A 23,980-nucleotide genomic window follows, 5' to 3' on the forward strand; every position below is an offset into this window, starting at 1 on the left:
CAGAGGTAAATGCACAGGTATTAATACTGGGAGGATTTCGTCTTGATTGATGGTTCGTGACGTGAATCATTCCAAGCGTAGGCCTAATGGCCAAATGGTGTTCGAGTGATTTGAGTGACCGATTTAATAGGCTTGTTCGACTTGAAACGGCGCTGCACACAGTCCGATCGAGTGAATGACATCATAGTACCGCGAGAGCGACTTGAAACCAGACGGCTCCGTATGCCTTTGAATCACTCTCGCGGTAGGCTACTTTGATGGAGCGCCGGTTCAAGTCGAACTAGTCTTTGGCTTTTGAATCTTTACAAATTAAGCATCTCATTCATAAATGTGAATCTGATTGTGTTCGGTCAGTTCACGAGTTGTTCACAAAAAGAAAAGGGGGGCAGAATTATTTTATTTTTTTTGCAGAACGAAAAATCAGTTGCTCTATGTGATTTCTGGTTGAAAGAGCGCAAAAGGCTTGCTTCATTATCATTAAGGACTCACGAATGAATCACTTACAATAACGTGCAGAAAGAATCACTGAACCATGAATAGTTTTGAAGAATTCAAAAGATTCGAATCCTTGGGATGAATCACAATTCCGTAACGAACTTTAGAGATGGCCATTGGCCAAAGCTGAAAATCCGTCGAGTCTTTTCAGCGCGTTTGTACACAATTGATTATCCGAGCACGAAGATGGACACATCGTTTCAGGGTGATCTTATGTACCAATTTATTCAATCTGTGTTTATATCGTAAACGTAGGCTAAATAATGTCGGAAGCATCGGGCTCAGATAAATTAGACAATGATCAGTCTCGTGCGCAAACAGAGAAAAAAGAAAGCAACAGCGGCGGTCAAACAAGCAACACTGATGAGACTTTAGAAACCGCATTAGACAAGAAAACACTCAAAGACTTGGACTCAAACGCTAATGTTGTTAACACCTCTGAAAACAGCAACCCAGATTCAGCTTCCCTTAATGAGGAAGGAGATCAGCTAAAACCAAAGACAGATTCATCAAACTCTGCATCTCAACGTCCTGTAACAGTTGCTGTGAATGCCAGTGCACCAGCCTCCTCTGTACCTGCTCCAAAGATCATAGCAGGCCCTACACAGATCAGATCCACCACACCAGTGGTCATAGGGGCCAGGGTAGTGACATCCAGCGTTCAGGGACCAGGGGCCACCAGTTTGGCACTGGTTCCTCAGTCTGGAAGGGTGTCTGTGAGCTCTGTGACCATAAGCCAGCCCAGGGTCGTCACCACACTGACTACTGCCAAAGGGGCGGTCATGACATTGCCAAGGATTTCCACCCCATCACAAAGTGTACCAATGACTCGCACCCCTCAGACTGTGCCACTGCAGCTGCCTGCCAACTTCCAGGTCCCACAAGGTGTGTTGTTTCAGGATCTAATGTTGTTTCCCGTCTTGGTCTATCTGGTGCACTTTAGCTGTAATACTATACTTAACCATCAAGCCTACTTAACAGTCTTCTTGGCAATGTCTTGCTCTCTCTCTCTCTTTCTCTCTTTCTCCCCTGCCTCTGAAGGAATGGTGTTAATCCGCAGTGACAGCGGGCAGTTGATGTTGGTATCTCAGCAGGCTCTGGCCCAGGCACAGGCTCAGGGAATGCTGCCAAAACCAGCCAGTGCTAATGCCTCTGCTATAGTTAGACCCCCTTCCTCACAGGTGTGTTATTTTGGTCGCTATTTTTGACTGCTGGGTATAGAAACAAAAGTGAGATGATTAGGATGTGGTTTTCCAACTGGGGTCTACATTTAATCAGGGAAGGTGGTCCATAGACAATTATAAAAAAAGGTAAAATATGTTTTAACAGTCATTTAAAAATATATATATTGTATGCATACGTGTAAAAATAAATCAGAAATCGTCTTATTTTTTCAGATTTTATATATGCTTATTTTATCAAAAAAGCATCATACATATAAATATATTTTTTAATTAAAATATATCTTAAATTGTGATTACAAATATTTTTAAATAATTTATTTTAGCTCTAATTAAATTACAAATAAAAGCTAAGGAAGTAATGTTGAGTTATAATTCATCAAACATCTCATGTCAATATCATGCTCACTATTTTTCACAGCACAGTATGGGTCTGCATATAGGAAAACCTGAAGCAGCCTTTATATACAGTATTGGGATAATCATATTTGTCCATCCCTGGCATTAAAATAGTGAAAAGCCACCATATAGCATATATTTTGAATTGTGAATCTGTTTTTTTTTGTTGTTTTTTTTTACACAAAACTACAGAAATGCACCCATTTATTTAATATATCTCTTTTCACAGGCAACTGTAACCACTACACCAATGATCAGAGTTACTCTCCCACCTGCAAGTGCATCAGCCACTACCAATATTAAACTTAACCCCACTCCAGGGACTGCCGTTCAGAAACCACCCACTGCTACAGGGACTGCTATTTTCACACCATCATGTACAACAGGAACTACCATCATTAAACCAGCCGGTGTTGTTGGGACAGCCGTCAGAAAGCCCAGCTCTACCATGGGGCCTGTTATCAAAGCCAGTCAAATGACTCCAAACAGCAGCACATCAGGGAGCTTTATCCAGAGGACTAATTCTGTCACTGCAACTACTGTAATTAATACCACTGCTGTAAAGGTATTACTCACTTTGGCTGCATCAATTATTGATCCAAACAACAAAAAAAACAAAACAAAAATGATTCATACTCTTGACTCCAGGGCAAGATGTTGACTGAAATGCATTGTTAGCTTTCCCTCAGTGATTTAAATAGAAATGTAGGTCATTCTGTGTCGCATTCATCTACCTAATCATGTCTCTGCTTCATTTGTCTGCAGTCTGTGGGTAAAGGTGCTCTCTCAACCCAGGGTAATGCCCCACGTATGGTGTCTCCTAATGTACCAACCAAAACCAGCACAAGCACATCGTCAACCCCAGTCACTGTCACAGCTGTAAGTTCATGTGTGTAGGGATGCATTGATATAAAAATTTGCCCGATACAGAAAAGCCAATAATTATTTTCATGTAATGTTAAATAAATGGCTGAAATTATAATTTTGGTAACACTTTACAATAATGGTTCCATTTGTTAACATTAGTTAACTACATTCATTCAGATGAACTAACAATGAAAATTATTTGAATCATTTATTAATCTTAGTTAATATTAATATCAACATTTTTTTATATGTATATAATATATTATTGAAAAAGTTGTATCTGTTAATATCAACTAAAGTTAACCAATATTAATAAATATTTTAACAAATATATTGCTCATTGTTATATAATAAGGTCCTCAACTAATGGGACCTTATTATAAAGTGCTATAAAATTTTTTTTATTAATAATGTAAAAATATAACAGTAAGCTACAAGTATATTTTGGCAATTTCGGTTATGAAATTAATTAAAATTATCATTAGTTATAGTTATTGAAAAGTTCTTAAATTAACATGAGAAAGTAAAATTAGAGGAAATGAGTGTGCACTTTTTTTATTATTATAATTAACTATTTTAAAATATTGTATTTATTTAAAAATTATAGTAATTATATATATATATATATATATATATATACAGTATATGGTATCGATATGAATATTGTCTTTTATTACTTATGAATTCACCCCTTGAATATTTAATATTTAATTTGAATCTTTATCATCAGGAGACCTTGGAGAATGTGAAGAAGTGTAAGAACTTCTTGGTCACTCTTATGAAGCTAGCATCAAGCGGCACTCGCTCGGCCGACATGGCCCAAAACGTCCGAGCTCTTGTCAAAGGCCTGCTGGTATGTCACTTGCTGTTATCAATAGCAATGTATCACATATATATATCACAATACATTATATGTTTAAAAAGGCTTTTTTTTCTTCTCTGCATGTAGGATGGGAAACTAGAGGCAGAAGAGTTCACTGAAAAACTCTACATGGAGCTCAAATCGTCCCCTCAGCCGTATCTAGTGCCTTTCCTAAAGGTGATTGCCCCTTCTTCACGTATAAAACCCATTTAGATGTCATCAGCAACTTCAACAATGCCAGATGGGTACATATGAGGGTGCTGACCTAATTTTTGACCTGATTTTAAGATGAAGTCTATTATCAGACCTTCACAGCTCATGTATGAATGAGGCGCAACCTCTTTGAATTTGAGACACTTAGTATAACTAGAAATGCTGATGCGTTCATTTTTCCAGAGGAGCCTGCCAGCTGTCCGTCAGCTCACCCCAAACTCGCAGCTCTTCATTCAGCAGTGCGCACAACTCAAGCCCTCTGATTCAGCATCAACCAAGGCCACAAACCAGAAGCCCACTGCGTCCATCAGCTCCTCCCTCAAACCCAACCAGCCAACCAGAACTGCTCATCTGGTAAACCCCAGCCCATTTTTAGTCCCAGCAATGTCATTTATCATGATGATTTCAGGGATTTGCCTATATGAAACAACGGGAAGAGTAATTTGATAATAAAGAAAACAAATGATCATTCACTGTTGGTGTTTTCACCATGGAAACAAACCTTGATGTGCATAATTGTAATGTTAATATGCAGATATGATTTCTCTATCAATAGTTAGAGTACCATATGGTGTCTGGAATTCAAGGTATGTGTGTTTGGGGATCCTGAATACACCGTTTTGATGTTTTATGTAATAGTAGACTGTGTGTTTGTGTGAGAGAGAGACACTCTAATTTCGCACTGCCTCCTTCCCAGCGCACTGGTTCATTTTTATGACAGCCCCTCTTCACTTTGTCTTCATTTCCTGGTTAACTCACCACCGCCCACGGTGTACAGGCTAATTCACTTAAAACCACCAGTACCCCACAAGCTCAAGCAGAGGCAAATTAGTTTTACACCAGAGACAAAGATGCATGAGTCTTACCCCATTTCGTACCAGGAATGTCATGTTATCATATTCAAATAATGTCATGATTTGTTTTTCTGTAATCTAATATCAGCATTTTATTGGACGTCTTGATGGATTTCCACTGAAATACAGAAGCTCATTTCCCATATACCTGAATAGACTTTAGAGGTTTTGATCACTTCACAATCAGAAAGTGCTCTGAGGGTTTGCAGGAAGTGCTCCTGTCTAAAAATGGCTTGCGCAATGTCCTCGAGGTGGACCAAACCCATTGTACCTTCTTTTAATATTTTCATATGCATTTGTTTGCATCTTTGCTGTATTTATTTAGGAATATTATTGCATGCTTACTTCCTAATGCATTTGTTTTTACTTTGTCAGGTGATCCAGCAGCCTAAAGGACTAATCGTCAAACATTCTCTGACATCGGCTCAGGTGGGCTTACCTGCACAGAAGCAAACTCAACCCAGACAGATGTTTCTTCAAACCAAAACTTGCCCAACAGGTAGAAACTATGCTTTTACTGAATTTGTTTGAAATGTTTTTGAAAGACATATCTTATGCTCACCAAGGCTGCATGTATTTGATAAAAAATACAGTAAAACCGTAATATTGTGTCATTTTGTTACAATTTAAAATAACGGTTTTCTGTTTGAATATATTTTAAAATGTAATTTATTCCTTTGATCAAAGCTGAATTTTCAGCGTCATTACTCCAGTCTTCGGTGTCACATGATCCTTCAGAAATCATTCTTATATGCTGATTTGCTGACCAAGAAGCATTTCTTTGTATTATCAATGTTGAAAACGGTGGTGCTGCTTAATGTTTTTCTGGAGACTGTGATACTTTTATTTCATAATTATTTGATGAATAGAATGTTCAAAAGAAAATAATTTATTTGAAATAAATATGTAAAAGTCTTTACAGTCACATTTGATGAATTTAATGCATCCTTATGAATCAAAGTATTTATTTAAATATTTCGAACGGTGGTGTGTGTATTTATATACAGTACATCACCGGCCACTTTAGCTACACCTTTCTAGTACTGGGTTGGACCCCCTTTTGCCTTCAAAACTGCATTGATTCTTCATAGCATAGAATCAACAAGGTGCTGCAACAAGATTTTGGTCCATATTGACATGATAGCATATAGCATTATGTAGTTGCCAGTTGCCAGCTGCACATCCATGATGTGAATCTCCTGTTCCACCACATCCCAAAGGTGCTCTGAGATCTATTGGACTGAGATCTGGTGACTGTGAAGGCCATTTGAGGATAGTGAACTCATTGGCATGTTCTAGAAACCAGAAATAGATTATCTAAGTTTTGTGACATGGTGCATTATCCTGCTACAAGTAGCCATCAGAAGATGGGTGCACTGTTGTCATAAAGAGATGGACATGTTCAGCAACATTACTCAGGAAGGCTGTGGCGTTTAAACAATCCTCAATTGGTATTAAGGGGCCCAAAGTGTGCCAAGAAAATATCCCTCACACCATTACACCAGCAGCAGCCTGAAACGTTGATACAAGGAGGGATGGACCCATGCTTTCATGTTGTTTACACCAAATTGTGACCCTACCATCTGAATGTCGCAGCAGAAATTGAGACTTAGACAGACAACGTTTTTCCAATCTTCTGTTGTCCAATTATGATGAGCCCTTGCAAATTGAAGCCTTAGATTCATGTTCTTAGCTGACAGGAGAGGCACCCGGTATGTCTTCTGCTGCTGTAGTCCATCTGCTTGAAGCTTTGAGGTGTCGTGCTTTTAGAGATGCTTTTTTGCATGCCTCAGTTATAACGAGTGGTTATTTAAGTTACTCTTGCCTTTCTATCAGCTCGAACCAGTCTGGCCATTCACCTCTGATTTCGGACATTTTCGCACAGAGAACTGCCGCTCACTTGATATTTTGTATTTTTCGGACCATAAGATCAGCCATTTCTGAAATACTGAAAATACCCGTCTGGCACCAACAATCATGCCACATTCAAAGTCACATTTCTTCCCTATTCTGATGCTCAGTTTGAACTTCAGCAAACTTGACCATGTCTACATTCCTAAATGCATTGAGTTGCTGCCAAGTGATTGGCTGATTAGATATTTGCGTTAACAAGCAGTTGAACGTGTACCTAATAAAGTGGCCAGTGTGTGTGTGTATATACAAAATAGGGCTTACATGAAAGTTTTATTGATTAAAGCTCAATACACTGAAAGACTAGGTGAGATTGTATTACTTTTATGCTTCTTTCACCTCCAAGTGTCCCAATTCATTTTGAGCTGATAAAAATATCTGTATTTTATTCTGTCCCCACAGGTGCTGTTGTGCGGCAGTCCATCCTTCAGGCATCTAAAACACACTTTTCCCAGCCGCCCCTTCCAGCACAGGCACACGGCTTCAAGGACAGCACCTCAGGCTCTTTCCGGTAATAGCTCTGACTTGCGGCCATTCCCTGCTGCACAGTGGGTGAATGTGTGCATTTTGGTTCTTTATAGGATGAATGTGAAAGAAGGCAGTCACTTCGCTGTGGATTAAGATTTCCAGATGAGCTACTCTGTTAGCATATTCATTTTAAGACAAAACAGTGAAGTCCTATTCTTTCATTTATTGTCTGACCTTCATTCAGAGATGACGATGACATAAATGATGTGGCCTCCATGGCCGGAGTGAACCTGAGTGAGGAGAGCGCTCGTATTTTGGCCTCTGGCTCTGAGCTCGTGGGATCAGTGATCCGCTCCTGTCAAGAGGAGCCCTTTTTATTCCCATCAGCCCTCCAGACAAGAGTGCTGCACATTGGTAACTTCACCAAACCCATTCAATTACACACGCACACACATATTTTTTATATAAAATACTTAATGTATGCACTTGTACAGTTTAACTGTTAGTTTAACTATATTTATAGAAGACAGAATAACCTAATTAATTTGCAGTTAGCTGTTGTCATGACAACTAGAGTCCTGTTGTCTGTTAAGGCCAATTCACACTGCACCGACAGACACAGACCAACGGCGACAGTCACCAGATTAAAGCACGTCACTTCTTAGACAATCTAATTCGAAAACAAAGCTCCGACAGAAGCCAACAGACTCCGACAAAACTAGAGGAAGTGTCTGTTGGTGCGGTGTAAATTAGCTTTCAGTTGAGTGTAACCGGTTCTACTCAACCCACTCCAGGCAGAATTCGAACTGGGAGGCGGGCGCGCCAACAAGAACTCTAAAGACTGCAGCCTGTAGCATCAGTCGCTTGCGTGCCTCTTTAGGCCAGGGGAGTGATGTTTACACGCACAGCTCTTACTGGCATACGTCCGTTACACTCACCTCCCAAAATTGTACCCCTTTCTGGGTCACGGCACCAAATGTAACCGGTCCTGCTAGACATTCTCTAGCAAGTAGGACCGCATCGTCTAGCACCCCCCTTGAGATCAACGGAGTGATGTGTACACACACAGCTCTTACTGGCCTACAACAGAAACATAAGCAATTGTGAATTCTGCATTAAAAGGCCACATTAAAAAATCCCAGTTACCAACTTTATGTAGCAAATGTCATTGTCACCCACCCAAAACCAGTTGTTTTTTTCTTTTGGTTTTAGTGGGGGGGGGGTGGGGGGGGGGGGGTGGGGGTCGCACATTTTCAGCTGTTCAGGCTGGGGGGGAAACTTGCAGACCAGCTAAACCAACTTCCAAACTGGAAGAGTAGCTGAAGACCATCCTAAATCAGCTATGACCAGCTTAAACCTGCTAAAGGCCCTTTCACACCGGACGCGTACACGAAAAAGCGAAACGAAAAAGCGAATAGTTCGCGTGCGAAATAGGGACAATTTGAGGAGCTCGTTCAGACAGTGGCACCGCATCTGACGAGACAAACCACTAACTTCAAGGAACCAATCGGTCCGGAGCAGCGTCTGGCAGTCTGATGAGGTGAGGGCTACGTTTACATGCAATCAAATAAACAATCCACTGTGTGTGATTGGCTGAAGCCTTTTCTGTCGCCGCAAAAGTAAAAAAAAAATCGACATCGAAGCGGAAAAAAAAAAGTCGTTTTTTCGCCGCAGCACATTCGCGTTCGGTGTGTAAGCACTCATTACACAACAGCTGATCAAAAAATAAAACCATCGCGCGAATTATTCGTGCGTCAAAAATCGCGTCTGGTGTGAAAGGGTATTTAGGCTATAAACCAGCTGTTTTAAGGTGTTTTTAGGACTCTGAATGTAAAACCAACCCTGCAAACTTGGCAGAACACTTCCAGTCTGGAGAAAAGAAACACGAAAGATTATTAACACGTTACTTTCATATAGCGTACGTACTTAGTTACATTTTAAATTAGTAATTTTGCATAATAACATTTCTGACCTCCTCCATGTTTCAGTGATCTCACTCAGCTATTAGCGATCACTATTTTTATTGTTCATGAGTGTATCTTTACTCAGTGATATTGCATTTCCCCCCCATCTCTGTTTGTCAAAGTCTGTTCACCTCCCTCAGCTCTGCCTCTACGGCATGCATCCTGTCTGTGTTTTTTTTGGGCATATGTTGTGCTGTGTTGTGACACACGAGTGCAGTCTCTGTCTTTGATCAGTGGTATCTCTGACGAGCCTGTTCTGCTTAATCAGTATGCTAATGACTGCCGAGCCGCGCAAAGTTGCCAGAGTGGCAGGAATCCACTCTGCTGCACTGATCAAAAAAGCATCGGAACAAGGGAGAGAGAGGACGACAGAGGCGGAGGGAGGGAGAGAGGGAGATAGCCAGGAGGTAGGGGGAGTCGTGCGGAGGAGGAGGAGACGAAAAGAGAGAATGTGGAAATGAAAGAGACAGGCTTGGCCTCGCAGGAACTCAGTCCGCATCAGCAGAAAGGGCAAAAATGAGATGGAATTGGAGTGTTTGCAGATGTCTGTCTACTCGGCAAGCGTAACAGACCAACAGGAACAAAGCATGTCTGACATTATGGAAATGTGAATACAATATAAACAGCAGAGGAAAACAAAAAAAATCTCCAGCTCGATGAAGACAGTCGCCTCTAATTCTACACCATTTCCATTTCTGTTAGGCAGTGAATAGGAGTCTTACTCGAATTCAGCATTTGAACAGAACTGTGATTCCTTGTGGAACTGTGGTTTATCAGGCCCACAACTTGTTTTAAATCATTCCACAGCACTTTTTTTTTTTTTTTTTTGCAGATTCCGTCCGGGCCTGGTAATTACTGGAGTAAGATTTATTGACTGAAATTGTCTGAGTTTTAGGAATGTTTAGACGCAGTCCTGAAATGTATAACTGACTCAAATTGGGTGGGTGAAAATACTGATTCATCTTGATTCTTTCTCCAACAATTCTAGGTTGATCCACAAAAGTTTCAAATTAGTATTTTAAATGAATTGTTAATGAATCTGGTCGTTGAAAACATTCAGATAAAGTAAGTCAATAGTGTGAGCGCTTCTCCCATGCTAAAATGTGTGATTGTGTGTGTGCATAGGTGGTTCTTTGAGTATCACAGAGGTCTGTCCTGATGTACTTGAATTGCTCTCTCTGGCAACACAAGAGAGACTTCGAGACCTGCTGGAGAAACTAACCGTTGTGGCACGACATCGACAGATCTCTTATAAGGTATACACTTGTCTATAACACACAGCAGACAAAATAAAAAAAGTGTATGAAAATAGTATGTCAGAATTCGCAGTATTCATAAAACCGTCAGAGAAAAGTACCCAGGTTACTTCCTGCTTCTGGCGAGATTCTGAAGTGTGCATACCATGAACACTTTACTATCCCACGAGGCCACAGGAGAGATTTTTTTGAATGGCAGTGAAGCGACGCAACTGACGCCGTAGGTCACATGACCATGAAAGATGTAGTACGTTCAGATTACATTCACTACACTCATGCATACTGTATAGAACATTTTTTTACTTTTTTAACATTGTCATGTAATTTTTCAAAAGTAGTACCTACTCAGAAAATACACTATTTTGGATGCAGCCATTGTTTTAGGCAACTATTGTCCATCCGTTTTTTCCCCTGAATTGCATCGCAGTATGGAAGTAAAATAGGTTGTTAATGCTATTTCATGTTCACTAAACTGATGTGTACCATAGTCTCGAATTGTGTCTTGTTGGATGCTAATGTGATGCTGTGGTGTGTGTTGTCTGTGTTGAGGATGATTGGCGCTACAGTCAGACCAATGACGCGCGCTCTCAGCTGAAGTTCCTGGAGCAACTGGAAAGACTGGAGAAACAGAGGAGGGAGGAAGAGGAGCGAGAAGCACTGCTCCGCATTGCCAGAGTAACTAGCAAACTCAACAAAAGAGAGGAAAAACACCAGTAATCTGTCTCCAATTGAAATGTACTGTTTTTTTTGTGTGTAGAGCCGCGCAAACAGCGAAGACCCAGAGCAACAGCGTCTTAAACAGCGAGCCAAAGAGGTAGAGGGATTTCTGTGTGTTTGTTTTTAATAAAAATACATATGTCCCTCCTCCACAACCTGTTTTTCATTCCTTCTGCTCCCTTGTATAGCAATGAGGACGATCAATACTCTTCATAAAGTCCCATTTGTGCCCCACATAGACAAATCCACACACATACATACACATACCCTGGAGACAAGGCTCTCTAATTGGGGGCTCATTTTAATTGAGTCTAATATTGGGTCTGGAATTGAAGCCTGGGGCTAAACAGGGAACAGAATGTAATGAAAGCCCTCTGGATGAGTTGTGTGTCTGTTTACAAGGTAACGCTCATCTACTCGTGTGTTAGAGAGCACGTAACATATTTGTGTTTTCTCAGGCCTTTCACTTGGGTTCTTTGTCATAGGCTATCGGTAAAATCAATAGTGCTAAAATGAAAGATTCATCACCAATTTTTTTTCCTGTTTCTTTTTTTTAACATTCCATGTGGATTTGGGTGAGCCAATGGAAATATTGATTTTATTTTTGAGTGTCTGTCAAACGCATATTCTCTCTTTTTCCTCTTTTTTAGATGCAGCAGTTGGAGTTGGCACAGATGGAGCACAGAGATGCAAATTTGGCAGCGCTGGCAGCCCTAGGGCCCCGTAAGAGGAAACCTCTGGAGGCTCCCGGCTCAGGGGCCAACCAGGTACCTGCACGTGTCCATACAACCACCCCTGTGTGTTTGTGACTTTTCTTCATACTTTACTCTGTGCAGATGTGGAGGAAATGTTTACATACGTGTTCAAAATCACTCGCATGCATAAACAGTCTAGTCATTTTTGAATTTCTGTCTGGATTGAGACAAGCTGTGGCATTTATTAAGTACACGTGTGAGTCTTCCTGTGTGGCCATATTGCAAATTGCACATTTGCTTTTGTCTCTTAAATATTAGTAAACTCATTTAGGAAGGGAATTGGTGTATTATGTTACTTCTTACCTGCACATGACCTCTGACTAGGCAATTCATTCTACACATGCATTAAATATATCAAAAGTGAAGTAAATGCTTTTAGAGTGTTACAAAAGTCATAAGTTTCAGTTTTTTTTTTTTTTTTTTACTTACTATTCATAAAAAAAATCATGGAAAAAATATATCACAATTGCCAAAATATATGTATTTTAAGCAGCACTACTGTTTTCAACATTGATAATAATAATAAGAGCAAATCAGCATATTAGAATCATGATCATGTGACTAATGATACTGAAAATTCATAACAGGAATAAATTACATTTTAAAATATATTCAAATATTTTTATATTTCATAATATTACTATTTTTACTGTATTTTTGATCAAATAAATACAGCTTTGGTGTGCATAAGAGACTACTTTCAACAACAAAAAAATATTGCTCACCCCAAACTTTTGAATGGTATTGTATATGACTAAAGGGGAAGGACTTAACTCAATCTGTAATATACCATGTGTTATTGTTCGTGATATTATGAGATTTATGAGAAAAAAGGACAAGGAACGACTGAACAAAAGACCAGAGGATTGTATGTTAGTTTAGTTTAATTAGTTTTTACATTTGTGAATTCCTTTTCCTTTAGGCAGAGGGGAATGCTAATAAGTGAAAAGATGGTTTTGAGATTTTGTGTGCTTAAATTACACAGGCCTTTTAGAACAAAAGCCCCCTGTGCCTAGGGAAGTTCAGTATTTGCCTCTCTCTGAGGTTTCATCTCTGTAGTAGAATAAGCATCTCTATGTAGAGCAAGTGCAGTTGGCAGGAAAACAGTGGAGGTTAAAAGACTCCAACCGTGTGTTTCAAAAGTTAAATTATCTGCAGCAGCGTGTATTTGATAACTGTCTATATTTATATGCCTAAATCTTTCTCTTTATTATTCTGTATTTCTTATTCCAGGATTGAGGTGAGTTTGTTCTGATGATTCAGTGATTTCTCAAATAATAATGTAATGAATTCATTATAGCTCCTCTTGTAAAAAAAATAAAGTGTGCTTTATTGTATCGATTGTTCACTTGTAGTGTACTTCAAGTCTTAACAGTACATTGAAAAAAACTGTACTTGCATATATAATGTAAATTAAATAAAAGGCCACTTAAGTGTACTTTAAGAAGTACACTTTCACAAGGGTGTTCTCTTTTAAAACGAAAAAAATAAGTCAAATTAAACGTTTTACCTTAAAGTACGGTACATTTTAAAACATTGTTTAATAATCTCTTGTGCAGGTATACACTAACATACTAAAGCACATGTAAAGTACTTGATCGTAATTGTAACTGTTGTGTTATTCAATATCAAATTTGAAGTAAATATATTTTAAATGTACTAAATTGATATTACAATTTATGTGTAATTGAATTAAATGCATGACATACAAGTTGCAATAGAAATGGCATATCATTTATTTTACCATAAATGCTTGTGTACATTCAACTGCATTAAATATACATTTAAACTGTAATAGGTGTTCATTCAATTCCAACTAACAGAGTCTGAAAACATTAAGAGTATACTTAAATGTGAACTGAATGTAAAGTAATTTTTTACATAAGTATTCTAAACAAAGTATGTTAAAGTTCACAAGGGCTGTGTGATGACGGCAAGCAAGAGCTGCTAATACTTTGTCATTACCCATTTCTAGACTTGATTTCATGAGAAAAACCACGTAGGCATGTGGCTCAAGAAACTCATTGCTCGTGTCTTTCTGCTCAGTTGTTAGGTTCGTACGGGCAGTTTGCTACTCGAGCACCAGTTCGAGTCACTATGAGAGATCTGACCTTCTGCATGGAGCAAGACCCCACATTCAGACACACTCGAATGCTGTATAGAGCGTTTCTAGGCTAGATAACCACACACAACCTTTGAGGTATGTTCTGTGTTTGAGAAAGTTCTTGAGATTATATAATACTTTCTCCCTTTTTTTCATATTGAAATTTTGTTATAATTCTGTGTTCCTGTTCTTGTTTTGAATATTGAACAAACTGTACAGACATATTGGTTGGTAAGGAAGCAGAAAATAATTAAACACTAATAGCAGCAACCGTTTGTGTGGATCTTTAATGTTTGTGTAACTTCCCAATATTTATATTTTTACTCCTCGGAAATGTTTTATTTTGCGGTTACAATCATGCTGAACTATTGTTGTATTTCGATTGGGGATTGTACAGAGGTCTGTGTATAAGCTCCAGGGCAGTGGATGCCCTGAACAAAGCAAGACTAACCAATCACACAAATAGTGCCTTAGGCAACAACATCAACCAATCATAGCGAGACAGTGGCTGAGACAACAATACTGACCAATCGAAGCTGGATATTGCATCAGAGCCCAAATCAGCTTGATTCTGACCAACCAATCAGAACATGACAAAAGAACTAGAGCAGACCAATAGGAAGTACAAACAGCCAGAGGGTTTGAAGCTGAAAGAAACAGGACAATACATACCCTGAAGGACTCTTCTGCAACAAGATCAAGATAACAAGAGCCAAAATCAACAGATCAGGGGCAGGATGTCTCTCATGATCCACTGCTGACCGATCATCTCTCTTAAATGATTTAAACCGAGGTTAACTAAAGGGTAACAACAATGACATAATTGACCAGGGTTTACCTCTCTTCATTAGCATTGCCATTCTTCCTCCACTGTCATGGATGTCTTTGCATTTGTAAGTTGAATGGAAGTTCTCAAAAGGAGTCGATTTAATGTATGCTTCGCCTCAGCCTCAGAAACTTAAATACTCTGTGTGCTTGCCTGAGGTACAGGATTCTAAAATATTCCATTACCTCTGAATAATCATGAATGAGAAGCTGGGAGCTAAATATTGATATGCCTGCAGCATTCACAGTCCCCTCCGAGAGTGTGAGCGCATGCTATTCAGAGGTACACAGCCTCACATGCCAATACAGGCTTAGGAATGTCAGTGAATGGAACAAAGAGTGCGTTTTAAGCACAGAATGTCCTTTTTGCAAATAAAAAGGCAGGTTTTTTTTTTACATGACATGAAACCGTTTTAATGAAAGACATTTTTCATTTTGATTGATCTCACTGACTTGAATCTGAAACCAAAAAGGTTTGCTCGGATTCATTCAGTCAGTCGTTCGGTTTACATTGCTACACCTGTAGGTGACAAGACATTGGACAAGTGATTTTCTTTTTGAGTGTTAGGAATGAGTAATTAGCTACTGTAGTTTGGCAACATTAAACTATTGTGAGTCAAGTCTAATTGAGTCAATCAAGTCTTGACTCAATTAGGGATCTCAAAAGACTCCAGTGTTTCTAAATTGGACACTTAATTTAATATATCAAAGTGTTTTTACATGCAGTTATAATCAAGCTACAATATTCATCTGTCCAAGACACTTGCTGCCTGAGAAACTTGTCCCTTCAAGTCCGGCGCTCGGTATTATGACGTCACGCATCCAAGTTGAAAATGTAACATGGAAGTAGCCTAAAAAACAAATGAACTAGCCTATATTGTGAACAATAAACCCAATAACTATCTGAATTCAAAATGCTGAAAATTATTGATTTCTCTCATTAATGCAATGTATATTTTTTTATACATAAAGCAAACCGTGACTGCTGAGTGATTAACTTTACACCAGACTTGTTTTCTGCTCACTGATTTCTAGATATAGATTATAGATATATTATCTATATTCGAGATCAGGGTTTCTGCATTGTTTCAAACCAAGTCTGCCGCACACGTCCTAAAATCCTGGCCAAATTTGCCCATTGGCTTCTGTCCATCATGGCCTCCTAATCATCCCCATATACACTGATTGGCTTCATCACTGTCTGCTCTCCACCAGTAAGCTGGTGGGTGTTCTGGTGCACTATGGCTGCCGGTGGATCATCCAGGTGGATGCTGCACATTGGTGGTGTTTGAGGAGATTCCCCCCCTTCCATATGTAAAGCGCTTTGAGTACCAAGAAAAGCGCTATATAAATGTAACTAATTAATAAAAAGTGAAGCCAAAACATTTCGATCGCCCCTGCTGGCTGGCTGAGGTACATTTAATAAAGGTCAATGGGACGCAAAAAAATCCCCCATAGGGATTTTTAAAAAGTCTTTGTTAAAGAGTTATAAGCTAAGAATTATAAGCTAAGAACCAAGCCAATCAACTACGAGGTGAATCAAAACACTACAAACTTAGATTTTTGATCTCTTTGATTCTAACCTTGATTTCAAAGTTTTTGAAAATCGGACAAAAAGACAAAGGTACAAGTGTAGGCTACTTAATGGATTTAGTAAGGAAAAGAACTACAATCCCATGAAGCATTGCGAACAGCATAATCAAATAAAAAATGAAGAAATATAAAACTACATTTACAATTGTTGATTATTATGTATAAAATAATAAATTGTTTATTGCAAAATATCTATACAAACATTTCAGTATTTTGAGATTGTATAGGGAATTGACTCGATTGTCATTCACAGCGCTTCATGGGAGTGGGTGGAGCTAACGAGATATTTTGGTGTGATAACTCTCTGATTGGTAGACTTTTCTGTAAAGCATCATGTGATGTAGTTTTTCACCAGGTGTTCCGTTGTTAAACATGATTATTTAAAAAAATTATTTGATAATAATCCAGTCTGACATCTTCAACAGAAGCAAATACCATGGATTAACAACCTTGTTGAAAATTGACATCTTAACCCTTGTTCAAATTAATAAAATCTTTGTTTTTGTAAGGTCTTGTAAGCATTTGACATAGTTGTGCTTTGAGTAAATTGTTTTATTTGTGATAACCCAATCATAATTGTAATTTTGATTTCAATTAGTAATTACATTAATTCAATGTATGCTTTTTCCTGTGAGGTTTTTCTTTTTCTGTTTTTTTCTTCTTCTTTTTTTGGGCATAGTGAAATAACCTGTAACCCTTTTGCCATTTTGATGGTTTAACCGAACATGTAGAGTCTCTAAAAAACAAATATCAACTCTGGACATTATTTTTGGCTACTATGCTTGCTAAGGCTATTTAATGGTCGAAAAGTTCGGTCTCAAATTTAGTCCTTATATGGCAGTACTTTTAGACATAGGCCTTTTAAATATTAGGAGTTATTGTTTTACTGTTGTGACAAGTGCATGTAAACTTTGCAGTGACTCAGGTTCTTCTGTCAAGGATGGTTTACAAAAGCATTTCACGGTCCTGTATGCTGACTAAATGCATAGAAAACTGTGTGCTTGATGAACTCATTGAAGAGCCAGTGAAATTGTTCCAGACTGCAGCTCTTCAATTCAATTAATTATTGATTGTATCATCATCTGCATGCGCTGCTAACTGCCTCAGATCAAAGGCACACAGAGTATGTGTGCGTTCTAGGTTTCCGTCCCTTTGACAGCACATCAAATGGAGGAAGACAGAGGTAATTTACCCGTCATTATTATGCATGAGTGCGCTCATGAAAACAAAGATGTTTTTAATGTTGTCTAGTATGGCAAGCCATTTTCGACTTTTTTTTCATTCCCAGGACATGAATTCTAGTACGAATGGACTTTATGCACAGCTGCACTACTTCCTGAACTTTAGCCAGCTCCTTTGTTTCCTGTCTGCCATTTTTGGACAAACTGATTAATCCAGGTGTGCCTGACCGACAACAATAATCAGACACATCTGGATTAATCAGTTTAAACAATAATGGCAGACAGGAAACAAGGGAGCTGGCTAAAGTTCAGGAAGTAGTGCAGCTGTGCATAAAGCCCATTGTATTTCTGATATGTGAAATGAATTTCAACTAGTAAGAAATAAATTCTTGATATCAAACAAATTAATTGAAATGGAAGTACAAATGGTGACATTTAACTAGTGAAAATACAATTACAGATAGCCTATCAAGAATTAACATTTTTACTACTAGAAATCTAATTCCTGATATTAAGAATTAGCATTTTTAACTAGTGAAAATTTAATTGTTGATGTCAAGAATTCATATCCTGGGAATGATTAAAAGTCAAAACGGCTTGCCACAGTACAGGCCTAGTCGCCATTCATACACTTGGGCACACAATCATTTTCCATCCCAAACCGCTCCAAAACTCCTCTCAGGCAGAACAGCTGAACATTGTAAACAGTTTTGAACTCGACTGCTAAAGCCCCATTCGGACGAGTCTGGTCCCTGAAGAGTTTAGTTGAGGTAAAAGTGTGGTTCATAGACGAACTGTCCGTATTAAACACGTCCGTTATTCTCACTGAACAACATCTGTAAAAAAGAATAATTAAGAAATAAAATAAAAAAAACAATGTGTGTGTTAATTCAGAATCCTCTGATATTGCAATTCAATGTGTGATTCTGATGATTTATTTTCATTTTCAATCATCAATGATTCTGGAGTTCTGTGATAGACTGCATCAAGGAATTTGGATTGGTATTGGTTTGTTTGTTTGTTTGCATGCACATCTTTTCATTTGCTGACAAAATGTGTTTTCCTTGCCTGTTACTCAGTTTGGTTCAATACAGTCAGATATGTGCCATTATTAATAGTATATATTGACATATCTAGCACTCACTTTAGAGAATAAATTGAAATTACAGGATGGTTTCAAAATAAAATCTTATGGCATTCACAAAATAACCATATTTTCAATCTGTGTGGGAATTTTCAAACTTCTAAGTTTAAAACACTAAACACACATTCAGATATTGTGTGTTTAACACAATATTAATACAGCTTAAAAACGTTTTCTAATGTAATATATTTTAAAATGCAATTTATTCCTATAATGGCAAAGCTGAATTTTCAGTCTTCGTCACACCATCCATCAGAAATCATTCTAATAAGCGGGTTTGTTGCTCAAAAAACATTTATCAATGTTGAAATAACGGTTTGCTTTATAATTTTGTGTAATAATAGTCTTTACTGTCACTTTTGATCAACTTTATGTAAACCTGTGTAAAAAATAATTAAACTTACTGGCCCCAAAATGTTTAACCATACAGACACGCATATATATACAAGTCTTTCATCATGGATTTACACCTTAAGGCAACTGGCTAGGTTCTTTAGTCAAGGTTGGTAGTTCAGGTACTGTCAAATAAAAATGACCTCAATCCATAGTGTCTAATCACAGACCTAATCCTGTATCATAAGTCTTATTTTAATGTTTTTTTGTGATAAATATGACAATAGAAATACATCAGTCCATTGGTACAAACCAAAAGAGTTTATTAGGAAACATCAGTCAGAGCACATTCCCCCAGAATTCTCAGTGGTGTTAGAGAGCAGCTTTACATTGAAAACTGACCAGGACATACTGTGGCCGGCTTGCAGGTGCTCAACAAATGATTTGCTTGGCAACTCCCAACCCTAAACGTGCTTTTATTACTTTGCTTTTGAAAAATATTTCCTGGAACAAAAGCATATTCATACATGCTGTGGGTTCAGCAGAAGGCTGAGGGACTGTGCTCTTTACGGATGAGATGCAGGAAGGGAGAGGGTACAGTGAAGGGCCTGAGCCAAGTGCTTCTGCCCGTATAAACAAAACTACACATTCACATGAGTGATTTACGAAGACTTCTTCTGCTTTTTCTTCTCTGCCTCCTCCTCTTTCTCCTTCTCTATTTCGGCGACCAGCGTCTCAATCTCTTTGGACTCCAGAATCTGTGAAAGGAGAGAGGGGTGGAATTTGTACAAATGTGTCATGAGACAATTACAGAGACGGTTCCAATGTTAAATGGGTGACAAGAATGTAGCGTCAAGACGACTGTAAACGGATGAATAATCAAAGGTATTACCTTTAGGGGCTGGTTTCTCCGGATCACAGCCAGCTCGATGTTCTTGCCCCCGGATTGCACAACCTGTGCCGCACAAATCATATACAATTGCCTCAGTAAACATTTTACATCCTGTCAACTTTATGATATGAGAGTGTTTGCCACGCATGTAACTGTGGTGACATGGTGTTTACCTCTAGTAAGGCTTTGATGGCCAATTTGATGGCATCGTTATCACTTGCAATGGATTCGTCTGTGTAGTTTTTCTCCAAAAACTCCCTCACCGTCTTCGCACTGCGCCCAATAGCGTTTGCCTGATAGCACAGGTGAGAAGAGGGTCAATACGGTGGTCAATAGGAAACATTGTGGAAACAAACTGCTCCCACTTTACCTTCCATGCATGGTATGTTCCAGAGGGGTCTGTCTGATATAGACGTGGAGTCCCATCATAGTCGAAGCCAACGATTAGAGCCGAGATACCAAAGGGACGGCGTCCATTGCTTTGAGTGTAGCGCTGTTGCACAATAAAAAAGCACAGTGAATCCAGATGGCAAAATATTGTAACAGTGACATTAAAATCTGTAAATCCATTCTTTTCTTACCCTAGGGCTGCATGATTAATCAAAATAAAACTGAAATCGTGATATGGCTTACTGCGATTAAATACAAAAGGCTGCGATTTAATTAAATATATGCGTGGTGTGCTTCAGAGTGAAGCGTGGTACTGTGTTCTTTTTCAAACAAACACCTCAAACCAGATGTTGTCAACTAAAGACAAGCTTTAAGGACATCCTACTGTTTTCCAGCAGAACAAAAGCTTGATGGTTTAACGTCTAAAAATTAATAAATTAAGACATCCATGAATGTTAGTATTGTGATTTTACAGTTGTACAGTAAAAATAAAAATTTTTTAACACTTTTATTTTTACAGTCACATATATGAAAATAGTAATATTTACAATTTTGTTCAATATTTTACATATTGATATATCATCACAAAATTTTGGGCCACAATGTGCAGCCCTACACACAAAAAACAGCAAATCTGGGGTTAAATACAAATCTCAAACAATTTATTTAAAAAAATTACAATTAGATTTTTCCTAAATCATGCATCAGACGTTCAGCCATTGATCTGAAGGCATTAGGTTTGAGGCAAAGACACACAAAATGGGAAACAATTTATCTCGAAATAATAATTTATTGGACGCATGTCGGTCTGTTAACGTAGGGGCATTGACTTTATATTTTGACGCCCCTGAAACATGTCATGGAACAAAATGAACTGTGATTGGTTGCTTTGCATTTCGGTCCTCTTGGGCAGTCCTTGGCCAATGAAAGCTGTGATGGAGTCCAGACGTTCAGCCGTCAGTCTGAAGGTCTGGCTATGTGAGAGTAATTCCGCCATTAACTCTCCCTCATGTCATTCTAAAACAAGTATGACTTACTTTCTTCTGCTATTCTTAAGAAAGCTGGAGTCCAAACAAAATTGGACCCCACTGACTTGCACTGTACCAATAAAAACACCAAGCAAGGCATTTTTCAATCTTTTATTGTGTTCCACAGAAGAGAGCAAGTCATACAGGTCTAAATTGAGTGAACTATCCCTTTAAATGGCCTGTATGTCAGCTGGAGTGAGGGGGTGTTACCTGTTTGAGTGTGGCGATATAGCGGGTGATGTACTCCACAGTAACTGGGTCCTCCACTGTGAGTCTGTGGCTCTGGCACTCTACTCTAGCTCTGTTGATGACAATCCTGGCATCTGCAGTCAGACCTGGACAGCACACAAACAAACACTTTCCAATGTAAAATCATGCTAAGATCATTGTAGAGTCCATATTATAAACTTTTAAACACCACCTATTCTGTCAAGTCAGTGGTTTTTAATTGATTATCTAGTGGCACCGGTTGAAAGGGTTAAATCACAAAATGTTAATGTCACCATTCACTTTCAGGGCATCTTTTTCCATACAATTAAAGTGAATGGTTACCGATAAACATTATAATGACAGAACCATCCCTTCGTGGCATTGATCATACACACAGAATAATGAATCTTACCTGCAAAGGCCATGCACACATGCTCATCCAGAGCACATATCTTCCTGACTGTCCTCTCCTCCTGAAGCTTTGCCACTGACTTCTTCTCAACACCCAGGACGACAATATCCTTCCCCCTGATTCCAACCTTAGATGTGTAAAAATAGTTCAGTTTATTTAAAAAACACATTTTTAATATTTAAATACTGGTAACTTTTACAGGCAAGAAACTCATTTTGCGTGAATGCACAACTTTTATTTTCACTATATCTAAATCTTAACTATGGGAACATCGCCCTCTACCGGAAATGTTGGCCATTACCCAACACGGTCTTAAAAATGAAACTACATGAATCATACAGTCACAGCAGAAGCGCAATAAAACGTAATTCCAAATATAAACTATTCAAATGGCATTCAATTATTTAGGGATATTTCAACAGTCGTGACGTTTGAAATGGATCTAGTAAAGCCAGTTGCTGGAGCTGCAACTTCATTGATCATTTAACTTAATTGGCAAAAATGCTTAAAACCCATATTGCTTCATTGTTTTTCCTTTAGTAGTAGTGTACTAGTGCAGCATGTGAAATGCATTTACATAAATATGTGATCAAAATAAAGCGAATCAAATAATATATCTAGTTTAATATCAGGATAGCCAATGCTAATATTAGCCGCAACATGCAAGTCACGCTTAGCTAACGCATCAATAAAAATGCTACTAAATAGGCAAACAACCCAGCTGCTTCAAAACAGTCTTAATCAATCACAGTGTTGATTCCTGTATCAAGCAATTCTTCACAATAATCATATATCAATACATTTCGAGTATATTTATGTAGCAGTTAGCCACTGAGCTAAAGCTGCGGCTCAAATATAACCATATAAACACACTCACAGCTGTGGAGCCCTTCTTTACTGCTTCCTGAGCATATTCCACCTGGAACAGGTGACCATCGGGAGAGAAAACTGTTATAGCTCTGTCATATCTAGCTGCCATTTCTGCACACTAGACACAAAAGCACGAATTAGGGTGAAATAGTTGCCTCTGACTTTCGACTAGCAGCACAGGAGGTTTCGAAATTGATTTGCGCATGCGCAACAACAGCGCGCGTTGAATGGTGGGACTTGTAATCCTCAATGCTCCAATGCGAGGACCTCATGTGATTTTCTAGCATCCCGTTTTTCTCCCCGTTTCGTCTAAATCATTAGATTTCTATTTACGTTTATTTATTTATTTATTTACTCATGATGTGTTTTGTAAAACTACACACATGTATTCATATTTAGAGTAGCCTAGCAATTAACTGTAATTTCTCTATTTTCTCTAATATAATTTTTTAGGAGTGTGTGGTGGATGAAATAAGGCGTTTTTTCTATATTAGGATGCAAGTTAACAGTTTAAATATTGCTATATTGTAATATTATTGTTTAAATTATATATAAATATATCCATGATTTATATATGATATGATATATATATCATGAAATTGAAATTACACAATTGTTAATTAGACAATTATACAATTTATTAATGAAATGCTACCTTGGAATTATTTGTTTTAGTTAATAAAAATGACAGTGTTTATTTAATTTTTCAAATAAAAAGTTTGCAACAATATTCATTATGTAAACATTATTAATATTGTATTGTCTTTTAAAAAATCTACATATTTGAGCAGTGCAGCTTAAACTAATTCTCAAGACATTTAGAAAAAATATATATATTTCCAGTAAATGTTTGCCAAAAGAAGCGGTCATGACTCATGTCCACTCCAGTCCAGAGCTATTCAGTCGCTCGATTGAACTGTGATGATATACAAGTCCTCAGCAGTTTTGAAGAAATGGAAGACAGCATGTCGTCTTTGACAAGCACCTCTACAAGAACCTACCAACACTTTCATGCTTCTACTTCAAAGGCCATTTTGGTGCCACCAAACCTCTCAT

General features: G+C 38.2%; 2 protein-coding genes across 4 annotated transcripts; one reads left to right on the forward strand and one right to left on the reverse strand.

Moving 5' to 3' along the window:
- Nucleotides 1-214: 214 nt before the first annotated feature.
- taf4b (TAF4B RNA polymerase II, TATA box binding protein (TBP)-associated factor) lies at nt 215-14,322 on the forward strand. 3 transcript variants are annotated; one of them, XM_079584061.1, is made up of 15 exons: nt 215-1,380; nt 1,537-1,676; nt 2,305-2,640; nt 2,841-2,954; nt 3,673-3,795; nt 3,892-3,981; nt 4,201-4,371; nt 5,247-5,370; nt 7,185-7,293; nt 7,495-7,664; nt 10,340-10,470; nt 11,020-11,145; nt 11,228-11,284; nt 11,838-11,954; nt 13,989-14,322. In XM_079584061.1, the coding sequence occupies exons 1-15, from the start codon at nt 759-761 to the stop codon at nt 14,118-14,120; spliced, it is 2,562 nt and encodes an 853-aa protein (XP_079440187.1). In that variant the 5' UTR covers nt 215-758; the 3' UTR covers nt 14,121-14,322. The 3 variants fall into 3 exon arrangements, 2 of the variants coding, with proteins under 2 accessions (XP_079440187.1, XP_079440188.1); XR_013794389.1 differs by having other exon boundaries at nt 574-1,380; nt 11,037-11,145; nt 13,989-14,314; XM_079584062.1 differs by lacking the exon at nt 4,201-4,371 and having other exon boundaries at nt 621-1,380; nt 13,989-14,314.
- A 5,098-nt stretch (nt 14,323-19,420) lies between these two features.
- On the reverse strand, nt 19,421-23,247 carry psma8 (proteasome 20S subunit alpha 8). The gene is made up of 7 exons (XM_079639392.1): nt 22,932-23,247; nt 22,055-22,181; nt 21,643-21,767; nt 20,385-20,507; nt 20,188-20,307; nt 20,015-20,077; nt 19,421-19,880 (listed from the first exon to the last, which is right to left on the reverse strand). Exons 1-7 carry the CDS (start codon nt 23,031-23,033, stop codon nt 19,785-19,787), a joined length of 756 nt encoding a protein of 251 aa, XP_079495518.1. The 5' UTR covers nt 23,034-23,247; the 3' UTR covers nt 19,421-19,784.
- Nucleotides 23,248-23,980: the final 733 nt, after the last annotated feature.

This window comes from Phoxinus phoxinus, assembly GCF_949152265.1.
Source record: "Phoxinus phoxinus genome assembly, chromosome: 16".
Lineage (NCBI taxonomy): Eukaryota > Metazoa > Chordata > Actinopteri > Cypriniformes > Leuciscidae > Phoxinus > Phoxinus phoxinus.